Raw genomic sequence first — 27,685 nt, 5'->3', positions numbered from 1 at the left:
TAACAGCATGGACACAACAAAGATAGACAGAGGAATAATGAGAAGGGAATTGCGGTTGACGAAATTTCAAATGTGTGATAAATGGTAAGCATCGTAATAAATCCAGGAAATCCTTTATTTTGCATCAAATCTATCCTCCCAAAAAGGATAAACCTTAACCCTATCTCCCACTCTGTCCCTCTTCCTCTCTCTTTCTCCTCTTCCACCCTCCACATTCCCATCTCTCTATCCCACTTCCTCTCTCTGTTTCCTCTTCCATATTTCCATCTCTCACTCTGTCCCTCCTCTCTTTCTCCTCCTCCACATTCCTATCTCTCACTCTGTCCCTCCTTCTCCTCTTCCACCCTTCACATTCCTATCTCTCACTCTGTCCCTCCGTCTCCTCTTCCACCCTCCACATTCCCATCTCTCACTCTGTCCCTCCTTCTCTTCCTCCACATTCCCATCTCTCACTCTCTCCCTCTGCCTCTCTTTTCCTCCTCCACCCTCCACATTCCCATCTCTCACTCTTTCACAATCTCTCTTTCTCCTCTTCCACCCTCCACATTCCCATCTCTCACTCTGTCCCTCCTTCTCTTCCTCCACATTCCCATCTCTCACTCTCTCCCTCTGCCTCTCTTTTCCTCCTCCACCCTCCACATTCCCATCTCTCACTCTTTCACAATCTCTCTTTCTCCTCTTCCATCCATCACATTCCCATCTCTCACTCTTTCACAATCTCTCTTTCTCCTCTTCCATCCATCACATTCACATCTCTCACTCTATCCCTATTGGTATCTATCTTTATCCCTCTTCTTCCTTCACATTCTCTATCTCACTCTCATTTTCACAGCAATTTCCATCTTTAAATTATGAAACTTCCTACAAGACACCTATAATAGAAATAAACAAACAAGATTTGTGTTCCTTTAGATGAATTTTTGTTTACCTTTGCTCAAAATATTCTCAGAACATCCCATTGACGGTTTTTTCCCCCCAATCATTTTCTTCTCCGTTTGTGCAATATATTTCAAAATGATGCACCATTGGAACAAAAACTTTGATGCAACATGTACATTACATTCATCCTTATTTTATGTAAAGTTTACAGGATAGATGACTATTTTTATTATATCTGCAAGGATGATTATTTTTCAATCTTTTATAACCAGGTTTTAGGACAAACAGGAAACCGCTGTTAGGAAAAAAAGTATGGATGCGATGAAGTATCATAACAATGTTTCCTCTTCTGTGATAATATGGCATGATCTTTAAAACTACTAACTTTGAAAATGAATAACACAATTCACCTCGGCAGAAAAGGGAAAAAATCAAAAACAAAAAATAAAGTCATATCTGGTGCAATACATCAAATGGTTCTTGAATAAGAACAGTTTAGATGAAGAAAAAAAAATGCATTTTTTTATTTTTTTTTATTTTTTGCAAATAAGAAGCAAAAAGCATTGGCCAAGATGAAGGACTGTGAGAAAAATCAGATTATATTTGGTGCCAAATTCATGATCAACAGTGATTTACTTAGTGTTTATGAAAATCTAGTGCATATGCTTCAGAAATTGTTTTTAATTGAACTAAAAATGTAAGTTTTACAAATTTAATAAGTATTTTACCTATTAAAACCAATGACTATTGATGTGTACCATGGACTTTGGCTTGTGTAAGTATGTACAAGCTTACAGACAAGTTTCTAGTGCTTTACACTCACATAGAATCGGAATCCACTACTCACTTGCATAGAGTACTTCCATGTTACTCTCCATAATTATACTGGCATAAACATAATTTAGGGTCTATGAAAAACATGTATTGTACTGAAATAAAACAATCAGTGGTTAATGTTCAGGTAGCTGACACATTCATCATAGTTTCTATCACCAAAAGAACTAGTTTCTATCGCCAAAGCGATGATGTTGTTCAAAAGCTTGCACGGCTTCTCCATTGTCGGGGTGATGATGAGAGGCACTCCGTGCTGGTTGAGGCTGTAGCTCCTCCATGTTGTCTCTGAGCTGCTCCCTGTTTTCCACCAGTTCTACGACAACTCTCATCAGGGCTTTCACATAACCTACAAGATAAAATCCAAAACTATACCTTGAAAATTCATCTATACGGTGTTAAAAAAACATTTTGATAAGAGGAAAAAAGGAAAAGAGAAAAATAAGAACATAAGAAGAGAAAACTCTTTTTCTCACAAATATTGAATTACCTAATTTTACACACTATTTGTAGGTGGATGACCAATCAAATACCAATGGCATGCACATGTTCTTTGCTGAATAGGTAGTTCACTGACTTGGGGACTGACATATATGCCTGTTTCTGCTTGCTATTCAATATTACACATTTGCAGAAAGTAACCCAATACATGTTTATAATTATCAATTTAATCAACAGATTAAATTAAGGGCATATAGGCCACAAGAATCTACTAATTTGAATTCTATTGATCATGAAGTAATAAAAGATTTCTATATATAATTGAGCTCTTTTGTTGAATATTGATATCATTCACTAGACATGTGGCTACTTACCACATGTGCCAGCTGTCAGCACTCTCTCCACTGTGTGGCCTCCTTCCTTCGAGCGTGGATACTTCAACCTGTACACTGGGTTCCCTTCGGCATCAACAGCCTGGGCTCTATCACAATTTTCGTTCCAATGTAGGACAGCCAAATATAATCTGAAAAGAGTGAAGTTAAAATAAAGGTCACATGAATAACATACTTGTGACAGTTGATTTTATCTTTTTGGTAATGTAATGTCTATCATCATAAACTCGTTACCTACTCTCCAATAAGTGAAGGCAAGAGTTAGTGTAAAAAGCATGTGTTACAAATAATAAATTAAAAAAAATAAAAAAAAACCAACAAAATATGAAATAGAAAGAACCTGGCTAAAACAAAAAGAAAATAATAACTTTAAAACATAAAACCAATAAAATCAAATTCAAAAGAAGAAGAAGAAGAAACAACACTGCCCTCTGTGACGTTCTTGTTAAATTTATATTAGGGGAGCATAATGTTGATGAATTAATTGCCTAATTTACCTGCACTTCATCCCTTGATATGAGTATACAAGCAACTTGGGGCAAAAGTGAAGGAGGATGTTGTGGAATGATTCAACCTTGCTGGTTTGGGCATGTGGGGACATCATCCCAATGTCGTTCACCAGTCTGGTCCTCAGCCATTCCTCTCGAAGCTTGTCGTACACCTTTGTACCTGTAATAAGATTGGGAATATAATATATGCGGTAAAGGTGAAGGAGAGTTCATTTAAATAGTTAGCAATCATGATCTCGGCATTTCCAAGCATCTCATCCCTTCGCCAAAACTATTTTTTCATTCCACAATGAATATTAATCATTTAGAAAATTGCACCAAAAAAAATATGAATGTCATGATCAAAATTGAACTAAATTGAACTTCAATGTACATTATTAAAATAAATGTAAATATTTTGCTCGCATTTTGACAAACATCTTCAAAGTAAATGAGGGTGAAAAATGTACACCGTATGCATATAAATAAGGATTTTACCCACATCCAAACAAAAAGAACAACTTGAGGCTAGTTTCATAGAAAAAAAAAAAGCAAAGTTAATCTGTAGTCGGATAAAAAAAAAAGAAGCAAAGTCAACAACAAATGACCGATGATTTTGTTTTAATAATCATCCCTGGCAACAACACTAGATCTAGACCATTTTGATTTGAATAAAAACAGTGTTTTCATCACGAGAAAGTATCAAGAAGAGGCACCCATGTGATTTCTGACATCAATTCAAAATAATTTAGTTCCTGGCTTCACTGTACTGCAGTGCACTGCCACTGGGCGGCACGAGTCCAAGGCCTAGATTCTACCAACTACCTAGTTTTCTTTTTCTTTTTTTTTAGGCCCAATTCTTCTTCAAAATCTCCATTTCATCTTCTTCTTATTTTTCATTGTTTACAGACTATATTCTAGACAATAAAACAATGTAGATCTAAATAATTCTTTGATTTAATGCTGGTAAACCATGCAAAAGGAAAGGCTATCTGTGCGATAAAAGCGAGCGAAACTTAGTTTTGTTCGAGAAATATTCCACGACCACCAGCATGACACGGCGCGGCAAGTCAGGCCGGGCCGGCCGCGGGCCGAGTGCTCTCGCGAGGCTCAGCGATAGATTGCTGAAAGTTGTGCAATCGCAGACCGAGGCAGGCAGCCAGCAGCGCGGGCAAATGATTCGTTTCAATCTAATTTAGTGGAAATTTGGGGTCGATATTCCATATTACGTAGCGTGAAATTAATACAGATATAAAATGTCAACATTCTAATCGTAAAATGTCCAAATACAGCTTCGACATTGATATTTACAACAACAAAAAAAGAGAGAAGAAAACTTCACATACCGACCACCATGCGAAGAACCAGCTGCTATATACCGAGTGGCCAAATAACCTACACGATATGACGTCATCAGAAACGGGTAGAAACGGCCACTGGCTAGCGCAGCCGAAACTAATCTCCGGGGTGCCCCTCTCAAATCCGTGAATCCTGGGGTTCGGATGCTAAATACTTCTTTCAGAGGCCGTGGAATCTCGAGAAGTTTGCATTTTCATATTCAGTAAATATTCACGAGTCCGTAGGTATATAATTTGTCTATATAATGCTCTGCTCCGGTCAAGGTCTTTAACATAATGTGGCCACTAGCTGGCGGTCGACGAAGGGACACTAACCTGAATCAGAGACACTTCAGGTGAAAAAAATGTAGGGGAGGCATTTACATTTACATTTACATTTACGTTGGCTACACTTGATCATAGCTAGCTTGCCTAGCTAGATAATGTAGGTTGAGGGCTCCTAGAGAGAGCTCCCATAACTTCTCGATTAAATCAAAGATTTTTTTTCCTTCTCAAATAGAGTAACCTAGTCTGCAACGACTCGTTCTTTAGACATAATTTTGTAGACAGTAGACAATTTCAAAGCTTAATTATCAAAGGAAAATATTCTTTGAACAAACTAAATGAATAAAAAAATCCAATGTCCTCTTCTTTCTCCCTTTCTTTTTTCCTCGTCCCTCCCCCAAATGTTGTTTATCTTATTAACGAGCCCCCCCCCCCCCCCCATCTGCGCTGAAGATGTCTGCCACCCCTGAATTTGATTGATTGGGCGGATCCACAATGGGAGGGTGGATTACCTATTTGAAAGCCATTCCCTTCCAATTAGCTTCCTCTTTCAGAATTAACCCCCCCCCCCCCCTTGAGAAAAAAAATCATGTAAAATCACGTGATTTTTACCTTTTTTGGGGGTTGGGCCCCCCCCCTGGCGCTCAAGGGGGGTGCAAATCGAAATTTTTTTGAGGATAAAAAAAAAAAAAAAATGTGCTCACTACCCCCCCCCCCCCCCCCCCCCCCCCCCCCCCCCCCCCCCCCCCCCCCCCCCCCCCACTGAACGAATTTTTGGCCGGCGCGGTTTTCAAATTTTCGGGAGCAAAAAAAAAAAAAAAAAAAAATTGTGCTCTGTACCCAAAGCCCTATGAAGATAGCTCCGACTTGGAAGATATCATTGGCGATCAGTGTAACCGGTTGATTGCTCAGTGCAAGTTTAGGAGCGATGTGTTGATACGGTCCAATGACCAGATACTCTTGCTTCTCTCGGTAGGTAAAGTGGTACCTGATAGATTGAAGAATAGTGCACCGGCATGTCCAAGATCTATCAGCACCCCTCGCCATAGGTCGAATTCTTTCCTTATCAGGATCTTATCATTTTTAGGTCGTTGATGAGAATATACCCTTGTCATGCAAAACTCGAAGTTCTTTGACAATGTCCACAGCATTCAACGACATTTGATAAACAGTGAGTTGACTTCCAGAGGCGTGGTGCTCTTTCCGGTGACACCACCACTCACAAACTACATGGCCATAGAGTCCTACCCTATCCGCATCAAGCCTGAAGCACGCGTAGAATTGGGGGAAATTAGGTGAATATAGCTTACAAGTTTCTTCGTTCGTTCGTTCGTGTCTCCTTAGATCAAGATTAATGTATCTTGATCTTCTGAGTACTGGAAGTGTACTTCCTTCTTGAATCGACAGCAAGAATGCGTACCGCTTGGCGTAATCCTTAGGGAGAAAAAGGACCTTAACTGCCACAGGTTGTCCAGAAAAGGGGAGGAGCCGAGAAGTGCGACACCGTTGGAGGTGAGATCTCGGATCGCCTCGACGAGTAGGTGGTGACATCATGATAATTGCTTGAAGACTCGGTGAGGTCATTTGGTCTAACCAGATGCAACTGTCGTGCCAGAGGAATGGTCGTCTGGGGAAAGACTGCAGAGAGCACAGAGGAGGCGTTTCCGGAGCAAGATGTTGTGATATCACATGGTCGGAAAAGAGCCATACTGGTAACCTTGATCAGAGAAAATGTCGAGAACCTGTCATGACCAACATCTGGGGAAGAGGTCGAGTTCTTGGAGATGCTCGTGGTGATGTCACTTGGTCTGAGAAGTCTGACTTGGTTGCGACTTGTCTCTTGTACCACAGACGTCTTTGAAGACGAAGAGATCTGAGATCTGCTGTGACCAAAGTTGCACGGTCGGAGAAGTGACACTCGATTGAGACTGTTCGTTTTAATTACTTGAGAGGAGTTTCGGAATCTGCTTCTATCTGGGCTGCAGCTCTTTGACGAATAGTCACTCTTTCTCATTTGTTTCAATTCACATGGTTTTATAAGGCACACTCGATTGACATTGGTATGAGCTGACATATGAGAAACCACCAAGGAAACCACCAAGGAATTTGTATCCGGTCCCAAGAGAATGGTGAAGTCCCTTGGCTTGAGAAGACGATGCCCGGCTACGTCATCGTACGTCTGAGACACAGCTGTGCACCATTCTTCTTGCAGGTCGGATGGCCTAGTCTTGGCATGGCAGGGAGTCACGGTCAAGTCACAAGATTGAACCAGGAGATGGGATGCGCAGTCATCCTGTCCCTCTCTTTGCTGTGCTGATGTGGAGAAGATGTTCTGGATGTTGAGAGGTTGTTGGACTACCTTGCCGAGGTTAATGCAACAGCCTTCATTGGCCTTCAAAATAAAACAAAAGAAGAGAAAATCACTTTAAGTAAAACAGAACAAACTTACAACAAAAAGGCACATTTGCATTTAAAAGTTAAGCAGGGGTGAAAAAAAAATGCCAAACACAAAGTAAAAGCATTTCATAGGAAATACTGTGGCCATTCGAATGCGATAAGCCTACTATTGTGTTTGTTTTGATTTACCTGACTAGTGTGTCTTAAATTCTATGCTTGATGCGATTATACTAATATAATTACTAAAATGTCATTATGTTGCTGCTTACATAACATAAAGCTTGTCGAATGAATAACATTTCAAATTCAAAGACATTCAAAACCTTCTTACATTCTCGATCTCTCCATGAGAGATGACGTCACTGAAAGCAGGTGTATAGTCAACACGGTCACGAATACTTGAACGTCTGAAGAAAAAAAATTTAATAACAGTTTTTATATAAACTCATAAAAACTGTACATAGTATCAATAACAGTTATCAATTCAAGATAAATAGAATTAAATTATGAATACGGGAATTAAAAAAAATCTCTTTTGAAGCTTTTCAAAAGTATATAACGCGGAAATTCTAGGCCTAATCACTTTCTTAAGGTCTATGCAGACAAATCTATGATGTGCTGTTATTATTACCATTTACTTGTAGAATAGTGACTAATGAAACGAAAAACTGAAACATAGCGAATATATGAATAGATATTTGTAATATAAAAGATAGATAAATATATGAAAATATAATACAATAATGAAATATGAAATAGAATAATAAATAAGAGATATACAGTAATATAATTAAAGAAGAGAAATATATTTCCTACAACACTTAAAGGTACTATGTCCCTTTTGCAGCCAACCTCAAGTTATGTAGAACTTTGCAGGAATTATGAACTTCTACTTCTACTTCTACGACGATACTCAGCAGGATCCATAAGTCAGGATGTAGTGCTGAGGAATAAACTATCTAGGTCTAGACTATGTCACCTATGTCTTATCTGTGAAATTTAAACGTTAGAAGTGTCCTAATATTCAAATTATGCAAGGAAACCCATTTACTTGCTAGACTTTACTGTCAGACACATTGAGTGACTGACTGGCTTTTTTCTTCTGTGGTAATAACATACATAAAATGAGCTGTAAAGGGTACATGAGAATTTGTCTACATCAATATTACTCACTTCTTGAGATGGCCAAAATTAAACTGATTGAATCTTTGCGCAGCATAAAACGTATGGCCATTCCGTACAATGGTATGACAATCAAGACTATTACTTATTGGCTCTATAGCTCCTAAGTCGATTTGACAACTAATAGTCGTTATTTTCCCACTTGAAGACATTTTCAAGCCCCACATGTGTTAGGGAAGTTCTAAATTAGTAATTATCTTTCAAATGCCGTTGGAATTTGACCTTTTCATCTTTTTGGCCTGCAAATGGGAGATAGTACCTTTGAGAAAACAATTAAACATACCTGACTATCTACAAACAATGCACACTGCAGATATATCACTTCTGATTTATGCTAGTATAGTGATGTCTAGTGAAAATGATCTCATGAATTCAAAAGCCTTGAAGAAAATAATAAGAATAGAATTCTAATCATGCTTACTCGACTGCAATTACATAGTGGAGCACTTTTTATAGAAAATAAAAGTAAAAACAAATATTTTACATGATATTTGAGCTATCCATAAAGAAAGTTTGTCGCAAATCGAAGAGATTCGTAAGGATACAAGACGATGCACCTCAATCACAACCCATGCCCTGCGGAATAATGTTTATCATCAATACACGATTTGAAATGTAATGGTTGTGTCGCAACGCTGGCATGACGTCACAAAACTTTTGTCCATTAAGAGACGCGCGCGCTGGGCGAGGTAATTAACTGCGCATGCGCTGATTTTATTGGCAAAATGACGTAACAAAGAATGTAATAGATGCTGCTTATTAAGACTAGTATCGGCTTGCATGGTGATGTAAATATACAGTATAGGCTTGCGGGCGCTTTAGTTCTCCTTAGAACTATAAGCTCAGAAAGATAACCAACAGTCTGTTTCAAGACTACACCAACAGTCTTTTTCAGGACTACTGTAAGAAAGATTACCGAGAGTTCTTTTCAGGACTCTCCAATCCTCCCTCTCTCACATGGTGCAACCGCAAGCCTACTGTATAAAGAATGTAATATAGTATTGTAAAGGAGAAATTATAATGATTGGCGTGTTGTGGTGTTACAGTAATGCAAGATCGATTGCATATTGTATCTGACATAGAGACAAATTGCGTTCTTGGAATTCAATTTCAAATATGAAGATAACTGAACAGCGCCATCATAAAACTAACCAACTCCAGATGTTTAGTGAGTATTTTTACTATTTCAGAATTCCCGATAAATTGTGATGGAGAGGAGGAGGATTGGTTTGAGGAAGAGAGAAGGAGGAGGGGAAGAGGAGGAAGAGGAGGAGGAAACAGAAGAATTAGAAAGGTAACGTATACTTCGACGAGGAGGAGGTTGGAATGGAGGAGGAGGATGGGGTGAAGTTAGAGGGCACACTCTTAAAACTGAAATGTTAAATCACCATTAAGGCCGAGGAGTGACCACTCTTTCAAAATGTCAGATTGTTTCTTTTAACCTGCTAGATTCAACCTTTATGATGTTGGATCCAGCATGTTAAAAGTGTTAATCTACCATTTTGAAAGAGTGGTCCCTCCTCGGCCTTAATGGTGATTTAACATTTCAGTTTTTAGAGTGTAACTTATAAGTCGACGAGGAGGAGGAGGTTGGAATGGAGGAGGAAAGGAAGAAGGAGGAGGATAAGGGTGAAGTAAGAGGGTAGAAAGAGGGGAAGAGGAGGCGAGGGAGAAGGAGAAGAAAGATGGGAAAGATGAGGACAACAAGGATTGAAGAAGAGATTGGAGAGGAGGAAAATATATAAAGAAGGTGGAGGAAGAAAAGGCAGAAAAGAGAAGAAAGTAAGAGGATCAGAGCATCGACAATCAAAGTAAAGATTAACATCATTATGATGCTGATAATGACGATGATGATGATCATCATGAATCTAACCCAAACCTGATAGGCAAATTAAGATACGTATTATATTGAAATAATCGCGGGAGGGTGAGCCGGATGAGCGAAAAGAAGATTTGTAGAGGAGTGAAGGAGAGAAGGAATAAAACAATCGAGGAAAGTACACATAAATGACAAGTTTAACCTAAAACTAGGAAAATGACAAATTAAAAAAAAAAAATCTCTTTCTTTAAAAAAAAAAAAAGAAGACATATTGAGAAGCAGTTCATTCGATTATTAATGTGTGTATATAGTTACCAATGTAAGGAAGAAATCTAAACAATATTTAATATCCACCTTTGCATGGGAAAATTAGCAACAATTTTACCACCTAAATAAACATGGCTATGACAAGAAACAAGGTCATTTTGACACTCGAAGAAATGCTTCCTTTTTATTGTTTGTGGGAATATTATCACGTTCCATAACATTCAAATAGCACATTGCATTTAGCAGCCCATAATTTTCTCTTTTTGTGCAGCTGTACATCAGACAAGTATAAATACAGCTGTTCGCTTGATCTACAATCATGTATTTTATTTGAGAATGTAGTTTCGGTCAGACAGACAAAATTAAATTTGACAGGCAATTCCCACCTTATTAGCAAGTTGCTCTAATGAAAGGTTAAGAAATCAAATCAGCGGATTGGTTAACGATATTGGACATGAGCAACAAGAATCAATGAATTTGACAAAAGTGTAATCACTTTTATACCGGCGTTTCAAATTTACGGAATCTGGAATGTCACTGTAATGTTGTAATGGACAACAGCACTCTCCAGTATTAACTAAATGAAATGACTAGAGTGTCATTTATAACTAAAATATATATAGAATAATTTTTTTCTGGAGGCCTTGGAGCAAGATCCATAGGATCGTTTCACTGCTGTGTCGATAACAAAAAACGTTTTGGGGAAATATGATAATTTCAGAAATCCCAACAGCTAAATTTGGTTAAATTTCGTTCAAACTTTCGCCCCCGGATCGCGAGGTGTGGTATATCCAGTGGCGGATCCAGGGAGGGGGCACAGGGGCCCGGCCCCTCCCCTGGAAAAAACAGGTAAAAACGTAAATTTTACCTTTAATTGAAGACGGGCCCCCTCCCCTGGTGCTCAAGGGTCCGGGGGGGGGGGGGCAAAATTATTCACCGGCCGACTGTTTCGCCGTTAAATATTTTCTCACGAATTGGGCCCCCTCCTCTGCCGCCGGCTGGATCCGCCCCTGGGTATATCATGGGCCTACTACGAAGGAGGTCCTTGTGTATATAGTGGTCCATTCACTTGACTCTTAATCCAAGGGTTGAGGCCAGGGTTCGAATCCCAGCCCGACACTCACGTCTTCTGGAATGACATTAATCCACATTTGCCACTCCAGGTACCTGGCAGGATTTGCACTGTGCGCTGAATACGGCTGCCAGAGCTAAAGCCAAGGTAATAATAATAATATTCAAACTTCTTCGGATGTGCATATTTTGTTGACATTATATCAAAATGTGATATGCGCTATACAAGAACGGTGTAATATTCTTATTCTTATCATTATTATAATACCCCTTAGTTTATCATCCCTTTGATAATTGTTTGGGATTATATTTTAGTTTAAAGGAGTCGTTGACCAGGAAGTAATTACCCTAGATTGTAGTTGTTACACCGGGAGATAGTTGTCCGGATGCAAGGAGTAGGTCATTGTTTGGGGAGAGGGTCCGGGTTGATAATTGTAATCCTGGATACATCAGCTGTTCTTTTTTCCCTATTCATAGTTTTTCTCATGACAAGTAGGCTTTAATCATGATTTCATTTATAACTTTATTGATCGCTTTCTGAGGTATTCTTCTTTTCCATCTCTTTCTAAAACTTCCTCTGATCCTCTGTAACTCGACTTATGAAGTTTTAAAGTTTCTGATATTAACCCTAGTGGTAATATCTTAATCAGTTAAAGCGTGGAGTTTGCCAATGTCCCCAATAATGAGCAAAACTCTATTTCAAATTCTGATAAAAACACTTTTATAAAGGAGTCTTTTTGATGTAGACTATGATAATAATATTGCGGAACACCGGGCGGGATGTGAGTTGACAAGGTACGCGGAAACCAGCAGCCGAAAAACTCAACGCACAAATTTTCTCGACCAAAAGTTTGTGTATGATTGCGTTCCTTTTGTTCGCCTGCTCCAAACAAGCAGCGGACAATGTGCAGACTATTCTATTACACAGATCGATATCCCTGTATCGACGAGGGCGTTTAGAACCCACTGTTGTCTTTTGTCAGTCCAAATTGGACCGACGCTTTACTGGAATTACCACCTTATTGAACGTCTTGGAAACTACTGGGAATTAAGAGGAATTGGATACAACGGGCGCTTTTTGTTAGCTCACCTCTGTATGCCTGATTCAACGAAAGTGAATTGCGTGGAAGAACCCCCTCTCTCCCTACTGCTTTGTTACACAGACCCGCTGGTAGTGGTGTAGCGAGTTGGGAAATAGTCACACGCTCTCTCGCAGAGTTTCGGCGTACACTTCATTTCGGTGTCTCGCTGTATATAATCTGGTGTATCGTTTAGTTGGAAGTTTAACCTTAGATTTGGATGTGAATGTCACGACTTCTTCTTGGATGCTCTTTTACTGATGATGTCAACAAATCTCAATATCGCTCCTTGACTGACCTCCGTGGATGAACGTTCTTCGCCTACGCAGCTTGTAACCGAGGCCTGGGAACTTTTCACCGCATTTAGCTTTCCTGATATTGCCCGAACACAGGTGAGGAAACTCGAACCGAGGAATGGATAGAATTATCAAACTCTCTGTCATCACATTTTGATATGGATTGTGTCATAAGAAACCGAAAACTAAAAATAATTCAAGATTCAACAGGGTCCATAATAATTATGTAAAACTCTGAGTGAAAGCATGTACCAAAACATTTGCAAGTTTATACTTCTTTCTTTGTAGATCGATGTAATTATATTACGTCAATAATAATTTTAAGTTTAGAAGTACGACGATATTGAGTCATTGCAGCTTTTCAAAAGGCGTTTTTTTAATTGGTTCATGATATCAATGGAAATAGTGCGTTATGTTGACTGGAAGCTCCATTTACTCTTATTTATTTTTTCTTTAAAAAAAAATCGATCTTCCAGACATTGCACCCCACTGTTCCCAGCAAGTAAGTTATTTCTGTCATGAATGCTAGGGTTTCTGATCGTAGGTACGGGTCAACCAGAGAGTTGGAATGGAGTCTGAAATCTAGTGTACATGTACACTACTGGATTACTGGATGGCAAGACTCACTGTGGTCTGCAGATGGGCAACTCCAAGCGATTGTCCCGTACGGCAAAAACCACAACTTAGATTTAGTATTTTAAAACTTAAGAAATCATTCCCCTTGTGAATGTGTTGTTTTTGTGTTTTTCATAACTCAAGAATGAAAAGTTCACCGGTTGAATACGGGCCTTTGTTAAATACTTTTAGAGGCAAGCTTTGTTAGGCCTATACGTCATATTCTCAAGAAACAAGAATCGGGACAAATAATTTTCACATCGGTAGGCCTATTTAAAAAAAAAAAGAAGCAAAACCTGGTAAGGGTATTATTAAATTAGTTGTCAAATGTATATAATGATATAGCCCTGCTCAAGCTCTTTATTAGACCAAATATGGAATCAAAAGAAATTAATGATAATATATATGTTTAGGACTCAACAATACCTTCTGACGTACGGGACAGCAACTTACCAAATACATTGGACTTGCACAGATGTAGACAACTTCCAAAGAGTCTTATCCGTGAAATCTTATGTCTCTAAAGACTAAAGATAAGGTAGAGAGTCCACGAAAAGCCTCGATGAACATACAAACTAACTTAAAACAAGACAAAGAGATCGATATATTTTATCTATCTGCATCCTGTTCCTAACCCTATTGTGGTAGGATTTGAATGTATAGGTTTACAATGAGTTTTATGGAATACATTTCATGTATACATTTGTTTGTATACTAATAGTTCTACAACGTTTGAAATGTAAGCTTATAAAAGTATATTTTTATATTATAAAGGAGAAAACGTGGTCATATTATATTGCCAAATTATAATAACTTAAAAAATATCCAGCGGAGTATTGCGTACACATTTAGTTAGTAAAAGAATTCCTAAAGGTTGGCAGTGGCAGCATCCGATCCAAGCCTGTATGGCTTAAGTATTCTCACATAGGGTACCAGACACTCTAAAGTGCACTTCAAAGTGACTAAAAAGTCATGAAAACTTGCCAGATCGCCTGGGGCATGTAAACACATTACCCGGCAAGCGAGAATTGCAGTATCAATCATTTTTTGTATCTGGTCTGAAAGAGGAAAAAGCAAAGGTGCTACTTTTTGCACTCTCTCCCATTCTTTCACAGGTTATTAGTTTGGCGTTTGCTCTCCTGTCTTTCATTCCTCACATACCCGTTACACTCGAGACGTCATTCCGATTGCGCCATTAGCTACGCTAAAGGCGTCATTGAAATAAATTTACTGCAAGTGTTTATCAGTCATTCAATGCTAGGTTTGCTTTGTTCAACTGGTATTCACTTTCCATACGATATCACCCTCACATGGTGCGTCTAAGACAATGCCAATCACTGACGCAATCCTCCGTCAGCAAAACAACGTCTCATTTATGCCCGTTGTATACAAGGCATCATTTTGATTGCGGTATTACCTGTGAATGTTAAGACAGTTAACGCAGTTAACACATATGCCGGTTCAACGCAGTCAATTGCACTGTTCATTTTGGAATCAATCTTTGTATGTTCACATTGCCTTTCATCAGTCCGTGACGCTGTCCTACGTCAAGCTTATAGGGACTTTTAGATTTGCTCATCGACAAAGTGGACTGCTACGACGTGTGACGTCCTTTTCCAGTGCCTTAAAAGGACGTCACACGTATAGTAGTCCACTATGTCGACGTGCAAATCTAAAAGTCCCTAATGACGCCTCGAATAATTATAACGGGCCTGAATGCCCGTTACATGCAGATGAAGCGTCATTTCCATTGCGTTATTATCTATGCTTAGTCAGCATAGGACGTCCAAGGCATGATGTTTGCTCCCTTCATTTTCCTTTAATTTTTGTTTGTACGAAGACATTCTCTGAAGATGAGTCAAAGACCGCACCAGTCGTTGACGCATTCCTACGTCAACGAAATAGCGCCTCATGTGCAACGGACATTACGACCAACGTTCCTCCCTTACTTCATTATTCATTTTGACTTAGAACCAGGATATTACATGTAGTTATTGAACTATCCTTTATCTATGATTTATAGATTTATGTAGGTAAATGATGTATACATGTATGAACAGTATTTTATACATGTATATGTCTCATTGATTACAAAAAAAATAAATACAAGATACAACTAAAGAGATTTTATATTTGCAAGCCTATATCTGATTTATCAGATTTCGTTGACTACATTGTAGACTTACTTGATGAAAAGAGTGAGAAAGTAAAGAAACCCACTATTCATTATTCTACTGGAACGTTATTTTGTTTCCATAGTGGCAAATGAGCGTAATAGAAGAGTTGTAAACCTTCTAACATCTGACCACTACAATATAAGGTGCCCGTATGAATCTTGCCAAATTGGCACAGGATTTCAACTAGCATTTCTTTTGAAGTTGTCTGAATAATATAGACATATCCTGAGAAATATGGAAATATCTTTGATCTCATCTAACATAGCAGCAACAACATTGTAATCATACTGCGCTTTACAAAATGTATAGTGTTATTATATAACTAATTGAAGTGATCGCACAATGATACAGCGCTAAAACAATAATTACTCTGATATTGGTGTCCTCTATAAAACCTCATTTTTCTCTTTGTGATAAGGTCATAGCAAGAGTTGCATAAGTAATACAGGAAGGCCTGAAATTGCGAACGACCAACATAGACGGAAATGGTTTAGGAACTCGGGTAAACCAGTTTATCCCTCGTCTGTCAAAACATTGCCAAGCCAGCTGAATCCTTTTAATACGTGTGTATGTAGCTACGTGTTCTAAAACACAATTTAAAAGAAAACTCAACCACGTAGTTCAGTTAGAATTTATTGATTTTCGAAGAAAATGAAGAAGGAAGTCCTGGGACATTGCGTTGCGACCCAATATTGCAGGTTATTGAAGAAATGATTTCCACTTCGTTGCTAGCTGTTGCTTTTTACTCAGTTTTAAAACTTTTAGGACCCAATCCTCGTGTTGGGCAAATTAAACACAATGATAAAATAGGTTTGTAAAATCATAAGATTTCCTACCTCATTAATTTTCCGTCTCGAAAAAAATGTCTGTCTGACACAATTTTTCATCGGAAGGGCTCTGATGATCAAGCCCTTTTTGCCCCTCTCCACTCCAAAAAAAGTGCTGAAGCTGTGAAAAGACGTTTTGTTACCACTTACCTTAATGTCCAAAGATGTCCAATTGTTTCTTAATTCATGAGTTTATACAAATGGTGACAAATTGACAATTTTATTGGTTGAATTGGTTTATCAAAAGTAGGACTCGTGAAGTTAGTTAGGAATGTTTGACAAGACATAATAGTAGAACAAGGGGCCAGTTTTTCGAAACCGTCAGAATAGGTCTAGGTTCGCGTAGACATCTCATATGAGAACGCTTGTTAATTCTGTCATGTTTCAAATTATGCAATATGAGGCCCAAGAAGTTAAACATGTGCTAATTGTACTTATGATGGTTTTAAGGACGGCCTCTTGACAGGTTACTTTTTTATTATTACGTAACACATGGATACTCGTCGATCTCAGCAAGGAAACTCTTAACATTTTAACCTCACACTCTAGTCACCCTGCGAGCTAGGCTTAGAGCGCTGCCCCAGTGGGGGAAATTCATACATTTTTATATTCTTCCCTTGTAGATTCATGTGCGTTAGCTTTGGTCGGCCCTAGGAGGGATAAAAGGTGTCGGGAGGGGGAGAGGGGAGAGAATGAGAGAGAGAATGAGAGAGAGAGAGAGAGAGAGAGAGAACGAGAGGGAGAGAGAGAGAGAGAGAGAGAGAATGAGTGTGTGTGTGTGTGTGTGTGTGTCAGTCTCCTAATCGAGAAAGTAGTAAAAAAACAAAAAGGATAGTTCACGAACGGGAGGGGCGGACAGTTTCACTTTTTCGATCTTCACAAGAGGTGGTAGTTTTCACTGTCCACCCCTGTATTCCCTGATGCAGTTGCTTATCAGTGAGTAGGATCCGGATGTTTTAATGTGGGGGGGGGGGGGGGCTTCGAAGAGGGGGGGGGGGCGGGGCACCACACCACTATATTCCCCTAAAAAGGCCCATATACAACAGACTCATGTGTTGTAAGGCTCAAGTTTTTATGTTTAAGAAATGATTCTCTGGCTTGCATGCTTTGCACGAGTCCCTGTCTGCGGTAGCACTTGTTTCTTGTGAATCGACAACAAGAAACTGCTGCAGCACTCTTGTATTGCAGTGACCCTTGAAATGGCAGGCTTTCTATCTCAGCAGCTGGCTGTAGTGGGAGTTGACTCTGACGAGACGAATCAACATCTCCTGTTTTCCTTAGCATTCCAAGAACTCCCAAAATGGCAGTGGCATAACAACCGTTCGATGAAAAATCTTGACCGGAAAAGTTAGCTTCCAAGCCCTATACTTTCTTTCTCCCTTCTTTCTTTTTCATTTTCACCGTCCCATAATAATACTGTTATTTCCATTTCAATTGTTATTGGTATTATTTTAACGACGACGTAGAAAGCGGTCTAGGCAGCAATATTTCGCCATACTTTTTCATTCATTTGACTGGGTTTAGTCCCCCCCCCCCCCCCCCCCCCCCCCCTCTCCCCATAAATTTGCATTTGTTGGTGTAAACAGTAATTTGTACCTTATTGGGCTTATAACGATTAATGCGGAAGATGAATCGAGGGCCACAGCTCTTCGGCTTACATGCTATATAAGTAGCAGTAGTATATCCTGGTAAGGAAGGCGAATGCCCCCCCCCCCCCCCGGCAAACCAATTCTATGACGAGTGAGTAATTTTCGCTCAAGATTTTCAAAGAAAATGAAGCTAGGCATTGCGTCCCCGGGTATTGCCCACTGCCCCCACATAATTGTAAACCTTTAAAACATACTCGGTTTGAGCAGACTCTGAGTACAGACCCGAAAGTATATAAAAGTTCGTCGGACGGAGAACCGTTGTTAAGTTCTTAGTTTATATTGGTTTAAGGCGCTTAACTGGAGATGCGAAGGTCGAGGGTTCGAATCCCGACACGGCACTAATATCCTTTGGCAAGGTATTAACCTGCACTTGCTACTCTCCACCCAGGTGTCAAATGGGTACCCGGTAGGATGCGGCCGTCATTGTTGGTCAAACAGCTTGTGAGCGTCAAGTAACGCCCGGCTAGAATGCTACCCAGGGAGCGGAGATTGTGCACATAGTGTGTGCGGGCAAGCACTGAATCCAATGACCGGGGTAAATATTTGTAAAGCGCTTAGAGACATTTGTATTAAGCGCTATATAAAAATTAAATATTATTATTATTATATTTCTCTTCTATATTATTTCATGTGACATCATCCTGTGTTCATACTGACATAGTTTACTAGAAGATTTTTAGAGAGTAGATCGATGTTATTCCCATCTTGTTACGTAACCGTTAAAAAGGTCGATCCGTAATTTTAGTTATATACACGATACACAAATTTCCTCAGATTTTGTCGATGTTGTGGGGAAAGATTATTTTTTATTGTAAGTGCGTTGTATTAAACGATTTTCTTCAGATGACTGTGAAACTACAGTCACTCTCTTTATTTCTCCTACATTTTCTGGACCCTGTAACAAAAAAAAGATATGGTAGCTCGATCCCCGAAATCGGTCGTATCTCCTCAAATCAATCGTAACTTTACAGTTAATATTTACGATTCATTGCATGTTACAGAATAAAGATAGATACAATGGATGGTGAGATCAGAGACATGTTGTCTCTTTTAAAGCCTATCTGCACTAGTTTGACCAGGAGGGATTAGACCACCCTGCATGGTCACTGACAGGTGGTTATCTCATCAAATCAGCTCATAATTAACATAAGAAAAAGGGGACAACGGGGAACCAATGGACATGGTCACCGATTAGGCATTGTTTGCTATATAGAGGGCGCAAGTAGCTATAGGTAGTGTAGTGGGGCTTTAAGATGTAATTGATTGCAGCGAAATTGGACATAAAATACATGTCAAATCTTTACAATTGACTGTAAGTACATTTTAGTGTTTAAACAGGAACCTCGTACATCTCTGTTTTCTAGTTTCCATACGCGAAGTGAAACCTGGAAACAGTGATGACTGTGTGTCCATTTCAATCGGTTACTTCATTCGGGTTGAACTTGACCCCACCCTCATTTTATTGATGACGTCACAAGGTCATGGTGTGTGTAGTTCAATTACACCCATTCAAATTCAATTCCAAGGGTAATGGATAATGTATTAACCATGTGTGAGGGGCCTATTGTGAACAGGACACATCATGTATGATAGAGATAATAAAAGTGTATAATGTGTATTGTAACATAAGAATGACACATAATAGGAAGTGTATATCAATTATTGAGTAAGCAATAACGAAGCATAATATTGCATACCCGGTACTTGTGTAAGTTGTGTTAACACGGCCAACTAATGTACAATTACCACACACACATCCTGTTTTAATGAGAACGGCGGGTGATTATTTTTAAATATTCTCATTTTCTCTTTGTCATGTTTGTAGTGACATCTATTAGGGCAAACCCAGTCGAATGCCCTTGTGCACACACTGATGCTGTACAGTTCATTAAAAAAAAAAGTAGTTTCAACAGGGCATTGTACATTTTCGGGGATCCCCGGACTTACTGCATTTCCCCCTGCTGGGAGGGGGGGGGGGGGGGGTGGGGGGGGGGGGTTGATTACTGTCTCTTTAAATGCACCTGTAAAATATAACATCATCATCATCACCATTTATTAAAGTCAGCATTTTGCCCTCTCATGAGGAGTTACTGACTTTCGTGCCATGATGACACTCTCTCCCTCCACTATTCTTGTCTCGACAATCCTTCGCATTTAATTCAACATTTTTGCTTTTTTCTTCACCATGGCTTTCCATGAAGTCTTCAATCGTCCTTACCCTTTTATATGCCATCCACTACCAGATCCCACACTCTTTTTCCAGGTTCATCATCTTCCCTTCTCAACACAGTCATGAGTGACCCATCTGTTTCTTCCTAAACCAAACTTTTCATGAGCTACCTTGTATTCTTTTTATTTCACACCACACATCTTTCGTATCATGGTTCTTTCTGTTCTCCTCCATATACCTTCTTCTGCTCACTTCACATTACATCGTCTTCTCCAAACGATACACGCTTGTGATTTCAGCATTTTCATCACAAATTAAAGGCATTTGATTATTTGTTTTAATTTTTGACAAACTGTGCTCACACAATGAAATGTTGGCTCATCAAAACAGGACCCCCGTTGCATAAAACGTACATAGGTAACTTTGCCATTAATGGTAACTTCCATGGAAACCTTTATTTGATTGGCTGGTGAGTGATGTTACCATGCTAGTTACCATCTATTGTAAGTTTTAAGCAACGGGGCACAGGATAAAGAAAATAGTTTTGATTTCAGAATCGTATAAAATAGTGATGACATTAGAATATTTAAAGATTAATTTTCTTCTTTAAGTAACAAATTTCTTCTGACACTACCAGTACTTTCTATTTGGTATTCACCCCCCTTCTCTTCCTTTCTCTTACAGTGCGAGGGTGCAGAGCAGTGAGGCCGAGGAGAAAGAGAGGGAGCGAGAGGAGTCGGTCCAAACCAGACTTGGAGACCAGTCGTTAGCATGGATTTATTATATTATATGACAGTCTCATTACTTGGTTTTATACTGAGTCTAACCACTTTCATCGGAGAAACGACCAGAGCGCTTTCAGATGATGTTTCAAGTCCGTGCAAAGCTTGTAAGTAACATACATCCTGATAACACCACATTAATTCATAATTTGAATGTAAATACGGAGGAACTAAAGCCCTGTTCAGACAAAGAATCATCGCCTTTTACCACTGCATAATGTGCATTGTGCATGAATCTTTTGGGGTAGCGTATGTCTTCACTTTAGTGGCAGATGTATGCCCGACTCTGGTAATATTTCTTCAGGTTCGGGTCGTTCTGTACCAAATGTTTGACAAAGTATTACACAATCATGACAATTGGTCATGAAAATGCTCAACTTCGATTATTTCACAGAAGTGTCGTAGTCAAGTGGTTCGATCCCCGATACGGCACTAATATCCTTTGGCAAGGCATTAATCTTCATTTGCCACACTCAACCCAGGTGAGGTAAATTGGTACCTGGCAGGAATTCATTCCTTGAAATGCTAGAGCGTTGTAATGGCAGCTAGGCTAAAGCGGGGGTAATAATAAATGCGCGTCGGAATAGAATTTCTAGATAGACGGCGCTATAGAAATGCCTATTATTATTATCATTATTATTATTAAGAGGGGAATTAGCCAAACTGCATTATAAGAAAGATAACGGGTGCCAGCGAATGATAGTGTTTGTTGGATAGAATGATTCGAGATCAATTGACTTGGAATGGCGTAGCCTGTGCCCAACCATAGGAGGGGTGGGGGGGGGGGGGCTGGTTTAATGGGGAATGCAACGGTCTTGCTCAGTAAAAAAAATGTGAATCTACTAATCCACCGATTAGGGGATGTAGGGGGCATGTCATCTTCGTACGGTCCGCCCCTCCTATTCCTTCCCTTCTACCACTTTCTCTCTCTCATTCTCTATTGTGCCATTAGCAACGCCATTACAATGACTTGTCAACATAATTAAGACACAATCTGTGATCTTGTGAAGTCGTCCTTCTTTGGAACAAGAAGTTTGAGATCCTGAAACTCGTCGAGTTGCTTTTCAGAATTTTTTCTCCTCCCAATTATTCGGACTAGACGAGACTCTGCCTTCAGACCATAAGTCAAGGAGATAAGATCCCTCAAGTACATGTTTTAAGTGACTTTCTTATTACTAGGAAAAGGCAATGAAGATCGAGTATGTGTTGACATATACAGGAATCAGAAAGACGAGTTTATGATATAGTTGCGTCAAGTCGACTTCATGACGAAGACACGCATCTATTGTTTACATGTATAGGTGTAAGAAGCGGTGAGGGTGACGAGAATTTTGAAAATCCCGATTTCGGGCAAAACGGGCATAAGCTACATTATGACGTAATCACAAAATAGTCGACATGGCTATTTAAGATCCCTTTATATCTTGAGGAAACTCTCTGGAAGACAAGACGGATTACATCTTTTCGATTGAACAGTCTCCGGAAGACAACTTGACGACATCCAGAACTTTTTTGTCATCTCGTCTTCATGCCTCGATGACATTTGTCTGCGAATCTTTTTCTGTCCAGCTCTCGTATGCACCTGCATGTATAATTAAAGGAAGGATGATAATTGAGTTTTACCTTGAATGTGAAGTCCACCCTGCCTGCTATTTGGTTGGTTTTAATAGAAGCAGAAAATAATAACGGTTATAAATGTAGTCTACAACAGAGGCGTGGGCGTATATGGCATTTCGCAGGGGTCTGTCGTGTCTTGTACATTGTAAGAAACTTTCCACTTCCTAAATTCAGCTAGCAAGCACTTTTCATACTGTTATAAACATTGCTCATGATGCATATTTTGTTTTTTTGTTTTTGATAATAGTGACAGTTACTGGTAATGCATGGCTGTGGAGCATTTCTGGTATCATTCCTTCATTAAATTACACAGTGACTGTAGACTACATATATGGAAATAATTCACTGCTCGCATATGGGTTAACGTTCGTCCGAATATTAAAGGTTCAAACAAAAATCTTCAAATTCCTGTCAATCCATTACAACTAATATGTTCAAAATCAAATTTTAATAGCAAAATTTTGAACAAAGGTTTATTGGTAGTATTTCAGAAAGGCGTCCCTTATGACATCAATTTGTTTCAAGCACCTCTTTTCGGCTACTGTTCCTTTTGTCGTTTCGATATTGATAATGCATCCTTATTTCCTTTTGGTTGTGCAAGACGGGAAGAAGGCCTATCGCCATGTACTTTACCACGATGATTGGGACGTTTTAACATAAGACAAAAGAAGATAAGGAAATATTTAGGTGAGGTATTTATCTTGCATAGAAAGTGCACCAAGTAAATTTGAATACCTGGATTTAGCTCATCAGATAAGACTATTCCATGATCCATGGTTTTCGTAATTCTAATTATTGAACGAATCGGAGTTTTCAAGAGCAGAATAAATTAATACAAAATATGTATTTTCAAAAGTTAAGAAATACTTTTTGTACGTGTGGTGGCATATTTTTCATAACGAAAGGTCAAAGGTGAATTAGTACAGAACAATGTCATATCATAACCCTGTTATTCCCAAAACCATTTATACCATACCTGTGGTCAATGGTATTTTGAGAACGTGACAACCTAACAGTTAATCTAAATTCATCCCATTTCACGGGGATCATCATTTTTGACTATTTTTTTTAAAAATCCCACACGTGATCACTTCAATGCATGAATGGCAGACACGGCCTCCGGTGTCATGTCAAGGTCAAAGGTCAAGTTCGTAAACACCGCTCGCTAAACCCAGACGACGGGAGCAACTTGGATACAAGAGAGATGTAGAGACAAAATGATTATTACATCGCAGTCTTTATCGGCAGACCGTACGATTAACCATGGACCTACTATAGTAAGACCATGGTATAACTTTGGCACAGATGAGATGATGATAACATTGGTTTGCTGGTTTATTTGACCCGGCTGCGAAGAAAGCATGTGCATGCGTTCTTTCTGAGAGACGGGGGGGGGGGGGACTCGAACCCGGGTCCTCGCATTTACGAGACCAAGTGCTCTACCACTGAGCCCGCTTGGACTAAGGGTCACATTAGCATATATCAATGGCCTATTAAACCGTGGGCCTGCAACGCTGGAGGGGGGATGTAGCCAGCGAGAATGTTCAAATACCAATATTAGGGCAATCGTCTTCTCATAGTCGGGAAACCGTCTTCTCGTATTTGGGCGGAGAGATGCTTTACTTGTAATTTGTAAGCATATAGATATCTTTTACATTTTAAATGGCTGAATTCATACTACATCTTTTCCATAAAAGTGTCAAAATTATCAATCGTTAATGTTTAAAATTAACTCTTCATATTAAGTGCCCCTGTCTCAATTTTGCCCATGTACGCCTTTGGTTATAATAGAGTTACACCTTCCAAGCCATCAACGTTTTTGTTTGCCCTTCATTTCCATGGTTTTATGACGGTCGAAATTTTAAATTGTTAATTGTGTAAAAATTATGAATTTTTGTCGCTGATCGTTGTAATCAGGTGAGTGAGATTGGCATTTACATGTATTTCCTTACATTTAATTCAGTTGCATTAAAAAAAAAATTAAAAAAGAAAAATCGGCACTATTTAGGGAGTTGGGTCGTGAAGGTCGTTGACGTTTACAACGTTTTCCCGTTAAACCAAGAAGAGAACACATCTTCATGGATACAATGTAACAGATTATTATGAATATTATCACGAAGACCTGTCTGTCAGACAGTGAACGGTTTTACTGACAGGTTACAGGGGAAATGTTTACAACCGCCAGAAAGATCAACTTGTCAGAAATGATTACTGGTCAAAGTCTTGTATTGATTCCTTGCAGTGGCGTAGCGTGGGCCCTATATAAACATTGAAGGGCACCGGAATGGGAGGGGCGGTCCTACTCTCAATGGATGAAAATAATGTAAATTAACAACGTCATTAATTAGGAAGGATGTCTGAGGGAGTTGTAACGTCTTTTTTCTTCTTTCCTTTTTCCTCTAATTTTCTCATCTCTTTGTCTTTCCTCCCCCTTTGTTCGTTTTTTTGATAAGGGGCACGTGTCCCCTGTATAGTTCTGTAGCTACGCCACGCACTCTTCGCCTTGACTCGACATTTTCATTTCCCCTTTCCCATTTTTTTTTTTTTTAACGAAGAACGGTCTGATTACGGGAACAATTAGAAATTTGTAGGACGAGGGTGCTAAAACATTAAAATTACGACATTGAGTAGATATTTATTGACGTCTACTTTAATTCATAAGTTATGTCAATGTCATATCAAAGGGCACGGGCCTTATTCTGCCACTAGGTTTGATGTCGACTTAATTTGAGTTCGTGGAAATGTGGGAAGCATCCGAAGCAAATTGCATTTCGCGAGAAAGAAAAATGCGTAAACATTCGCTTTGCTAGTGCTGTTCCCTATACTCTTGAATGATTCCGATGAATCTTCCCAATTTAGTGGCTTTGCGTGGGTCCATCCATGGAGGGGGTGGGGGGGGACACTTACATTATGGGGGAGGGGGATAGGGTTAGGCCATATCCGATGAAGGAAATGCGAAGTAATAAGGTCTCCTTTAAGGATGAGGATGCTGGAACGGTTTCTTTCACCTTTTGTTGTCTTTTTTAAAACTCCCAATGTCCATCTTCTTTTTATTCCCTCCTCCTCCTCCTACTCTTCTTTTTCTTCTTCTTTTTGTTGTGTACCTTTCTACTTCTCCTCCCCCCTCTCTCTCTCTCTCTCTCTCTCTGTTTTTTCAAAATGCGATTGATTGAGAGGGGCACGTGCCCACGTGCTCCCCATAAAAGCGTTTGTCTGGGTGATTTAATTGTAAATTTTCATACGAAGGACGTTAGACAAGAAGCTATAGAAAGAGATAGACGAGAGGAAACGGGAACTCCCTCTTCTTGTCTTCAACAGCGTTCCATGGACAATCCTTTGGCTTCTACCCAGAGCCAACAGTGTAGAAGTGATAGCAGTATCCAGCTTTGAGGTGCCAGACAAAAAATACAGGAGTATATTGACCCATGCATTTTTTTAAGGCCCTACATGAGTAGAACCGATTCTATCGTTATTATACCCGAGATTCAGGATCTGCGGCCAAAGTAAGAGAAGTTGTTTTACCCCTTAAAGCCCCACTGTCCTACTTGTAGCTACTTGCTCCCTCTATATAGAAAACTTCCCCAATTGGTGCCTGTTGATCCCTCATGATTTTCTTTTTCTTATGTTAGTTGAGAGCTGAGTTAATGGGATAGCCACCTGTCAGTGACCTCGCTGTGCGGTCTAATCCCTTCTGGCCCAGTAGTATTGACGGTCTTTAATTGTGTTGGTCTAGTTGTCGGTTATTCAATATTCACTATCTGTATTTGCCCTTGTGAAAATGCAGTGAGGAAGTTAGAAATACGAAGATAATTTATTATGAGTTCTTGGACATTATTCGGCTAACTTGTCGGTAAATCAGGTCCGACCCGACTCCGACGCCCCAAATAAGCAACCCCCCTGCTCAGAATATTCTTGTCCACGTCTAATTGTATACACTGTACACATAACATATGTGGTAAACAGTAATTCCTCAATAGGAAGGTAGTCCTATAATATTCAGTTTGGGTGATATTTTGCCTGATGATTGTGTTTTCTAAAGACATTACCACTAATGTATAATTTACCGAAATTTTGTCATAATTTATTCGTGATTATCCTGATGTAGGACAACTCGACTCAGTATTTCAGTTTTGGAAACGCCCCCTCTCAAAAAATGAAATAGTATACAAATAATACACAGCAGTGAGGGCATTAGTAAGAATTACCCACACAAGGTACCTTTGGAAAAGTCTAATAACACGCCCGAGGCGATAGCCGAGGGCGTGTTAGACTTTTTCAAAGGTATCGAGTGTGGGAAATTGTACTAATGCCCGAACAAAATGATGTGTATTATTTGTTTTATAAAATTATAACGTGGATCCTTGTTATTTGATCAATCGCCCTCATCTCAAACTCAAAGGCCCGAATTCACAAAGGAGGTTTAAATCTAGCCCATGGTTTAAATTCTCATTTACATAACCCATGGTTTAAAATAAGCGCTAATTGAGGCATAACTTGCCTTGCGCGCGTCTAATATTAGACCTCTGACTTAATTTTAGCTAGATGTGGTAATGACCGGTCATTACCACTGGGTAATGACCGGTCATTAGTCATTACCCAAATTACGCGTTAGGCAAAATAAATGCCTGGTCACGTGTACGCGTTCAACCAATCATTTGATTAGGATCTACGTCATCATCTTATAAAAGCTCTTATTACCAATCATGTGAAAGAATATGTTTTGTATTATACTTACGTGTTGATAGAAATTATCTATCCGGACTTGATAGATATCACGTAGTGTCCCATATACATCTTTCTGTGTACAGTGCTTGTAACTTTACCAAGACTGGGCCAAATTTCGTATCATTTTGATGATTCCAGAACCTTGCAGTACACACCAATACTTTTATGCTAGATGATCAACCTTTTCTGATGGATTCCAAAACGTTTCTTTCATAATGCAATCGCCAGAACTGGTTTTTACCTTTAATTAAGATTGTATTCGTTCCATGATAGCCGAGGACAGGACTCAAGCAAGGTCAAAATGGACTTGACATTTATATACTTATGATTTATGAATTTGTACTCGAATTAGGCCGCAG

The 27,685-nt window shown here is 39.3% G+C and overlaps 2 protein-coding genes across 4 annotated transcripts in view; one reads left to right on the top strand and one right to left on the bottom strand.

The window, feature by feature from the left end:
• Positions 1 to 1,415: 1,415 nt before the first annotated feature.
• LOC100887831 lies at positions 1,416 to 4,632 on the bottom strand. Its single transcript, XM_030979048.1, has 4 exons — positions 4,378 to 4,632; positions 3,041 to 3,212; positions 2,526 to 2,674; positions 1,416 to 2,059 (listed from the first exon to the last, which is right to left on the bottom strand). The coding sequence occupies exons 1-4, from the start codon at positions 4,385 to 4,387 to the stop codon at positions 1,881 to 1,883; spliced, it is 510 nt and encodes a 169-aa protein (XP_030834908.1). The 5' UTR covers positions 4,388 to 4,632; the 3' UTR covers positions 1,416 to 1,880.
• Positions 4,633 to 12,275: 7,643 nt separating this feature from the next.
• The window catches only part of BMP1 (bone morphogenetic protein 1), a 42,723-nt gene continuing 27,313 nt past the window's right edge, over positions 12,276 to 27,685 (top strand). Inside the window, exons 1-2 of one of the 3 annotated variants that reach the window (XR_004062984.1) lie at positions 12,276 to 12,860; positions 20,887 to 21,091. Coding sequence is in view for 2 of the 3 variants with exons in the window: in XM_030979021.1 (XP_030834881.1) it covers positions 20,974 to 21,091 (118 nt within the window). In the remaining variant the exon portion in view is untranslated. 3 annotated transcript variants of the gene reach the window in all.

The sequence above is a fragment of the Strongylocentrotus purpuratus genome, unplaced genomic scaffold (genome assembly GCF_000002235.5).
Source record: "Strongylocentrotus purpuratus isolate Spur 01 unplaced genomic scaffold, Spur_5.0 spur5_scaffold_10, whole genome shotgun sequence".
Lineage (NCBI taxonomy): Eukaryota > Metazoa > Echinodermata > Echinoidea > Camarodonta > Strongylocentrotidae > Strongylocentrotus > Strongylocentrotus purpuratus.
This window is presented reverse-complemented; position numbering and strand designations above follow the sequence as displayed.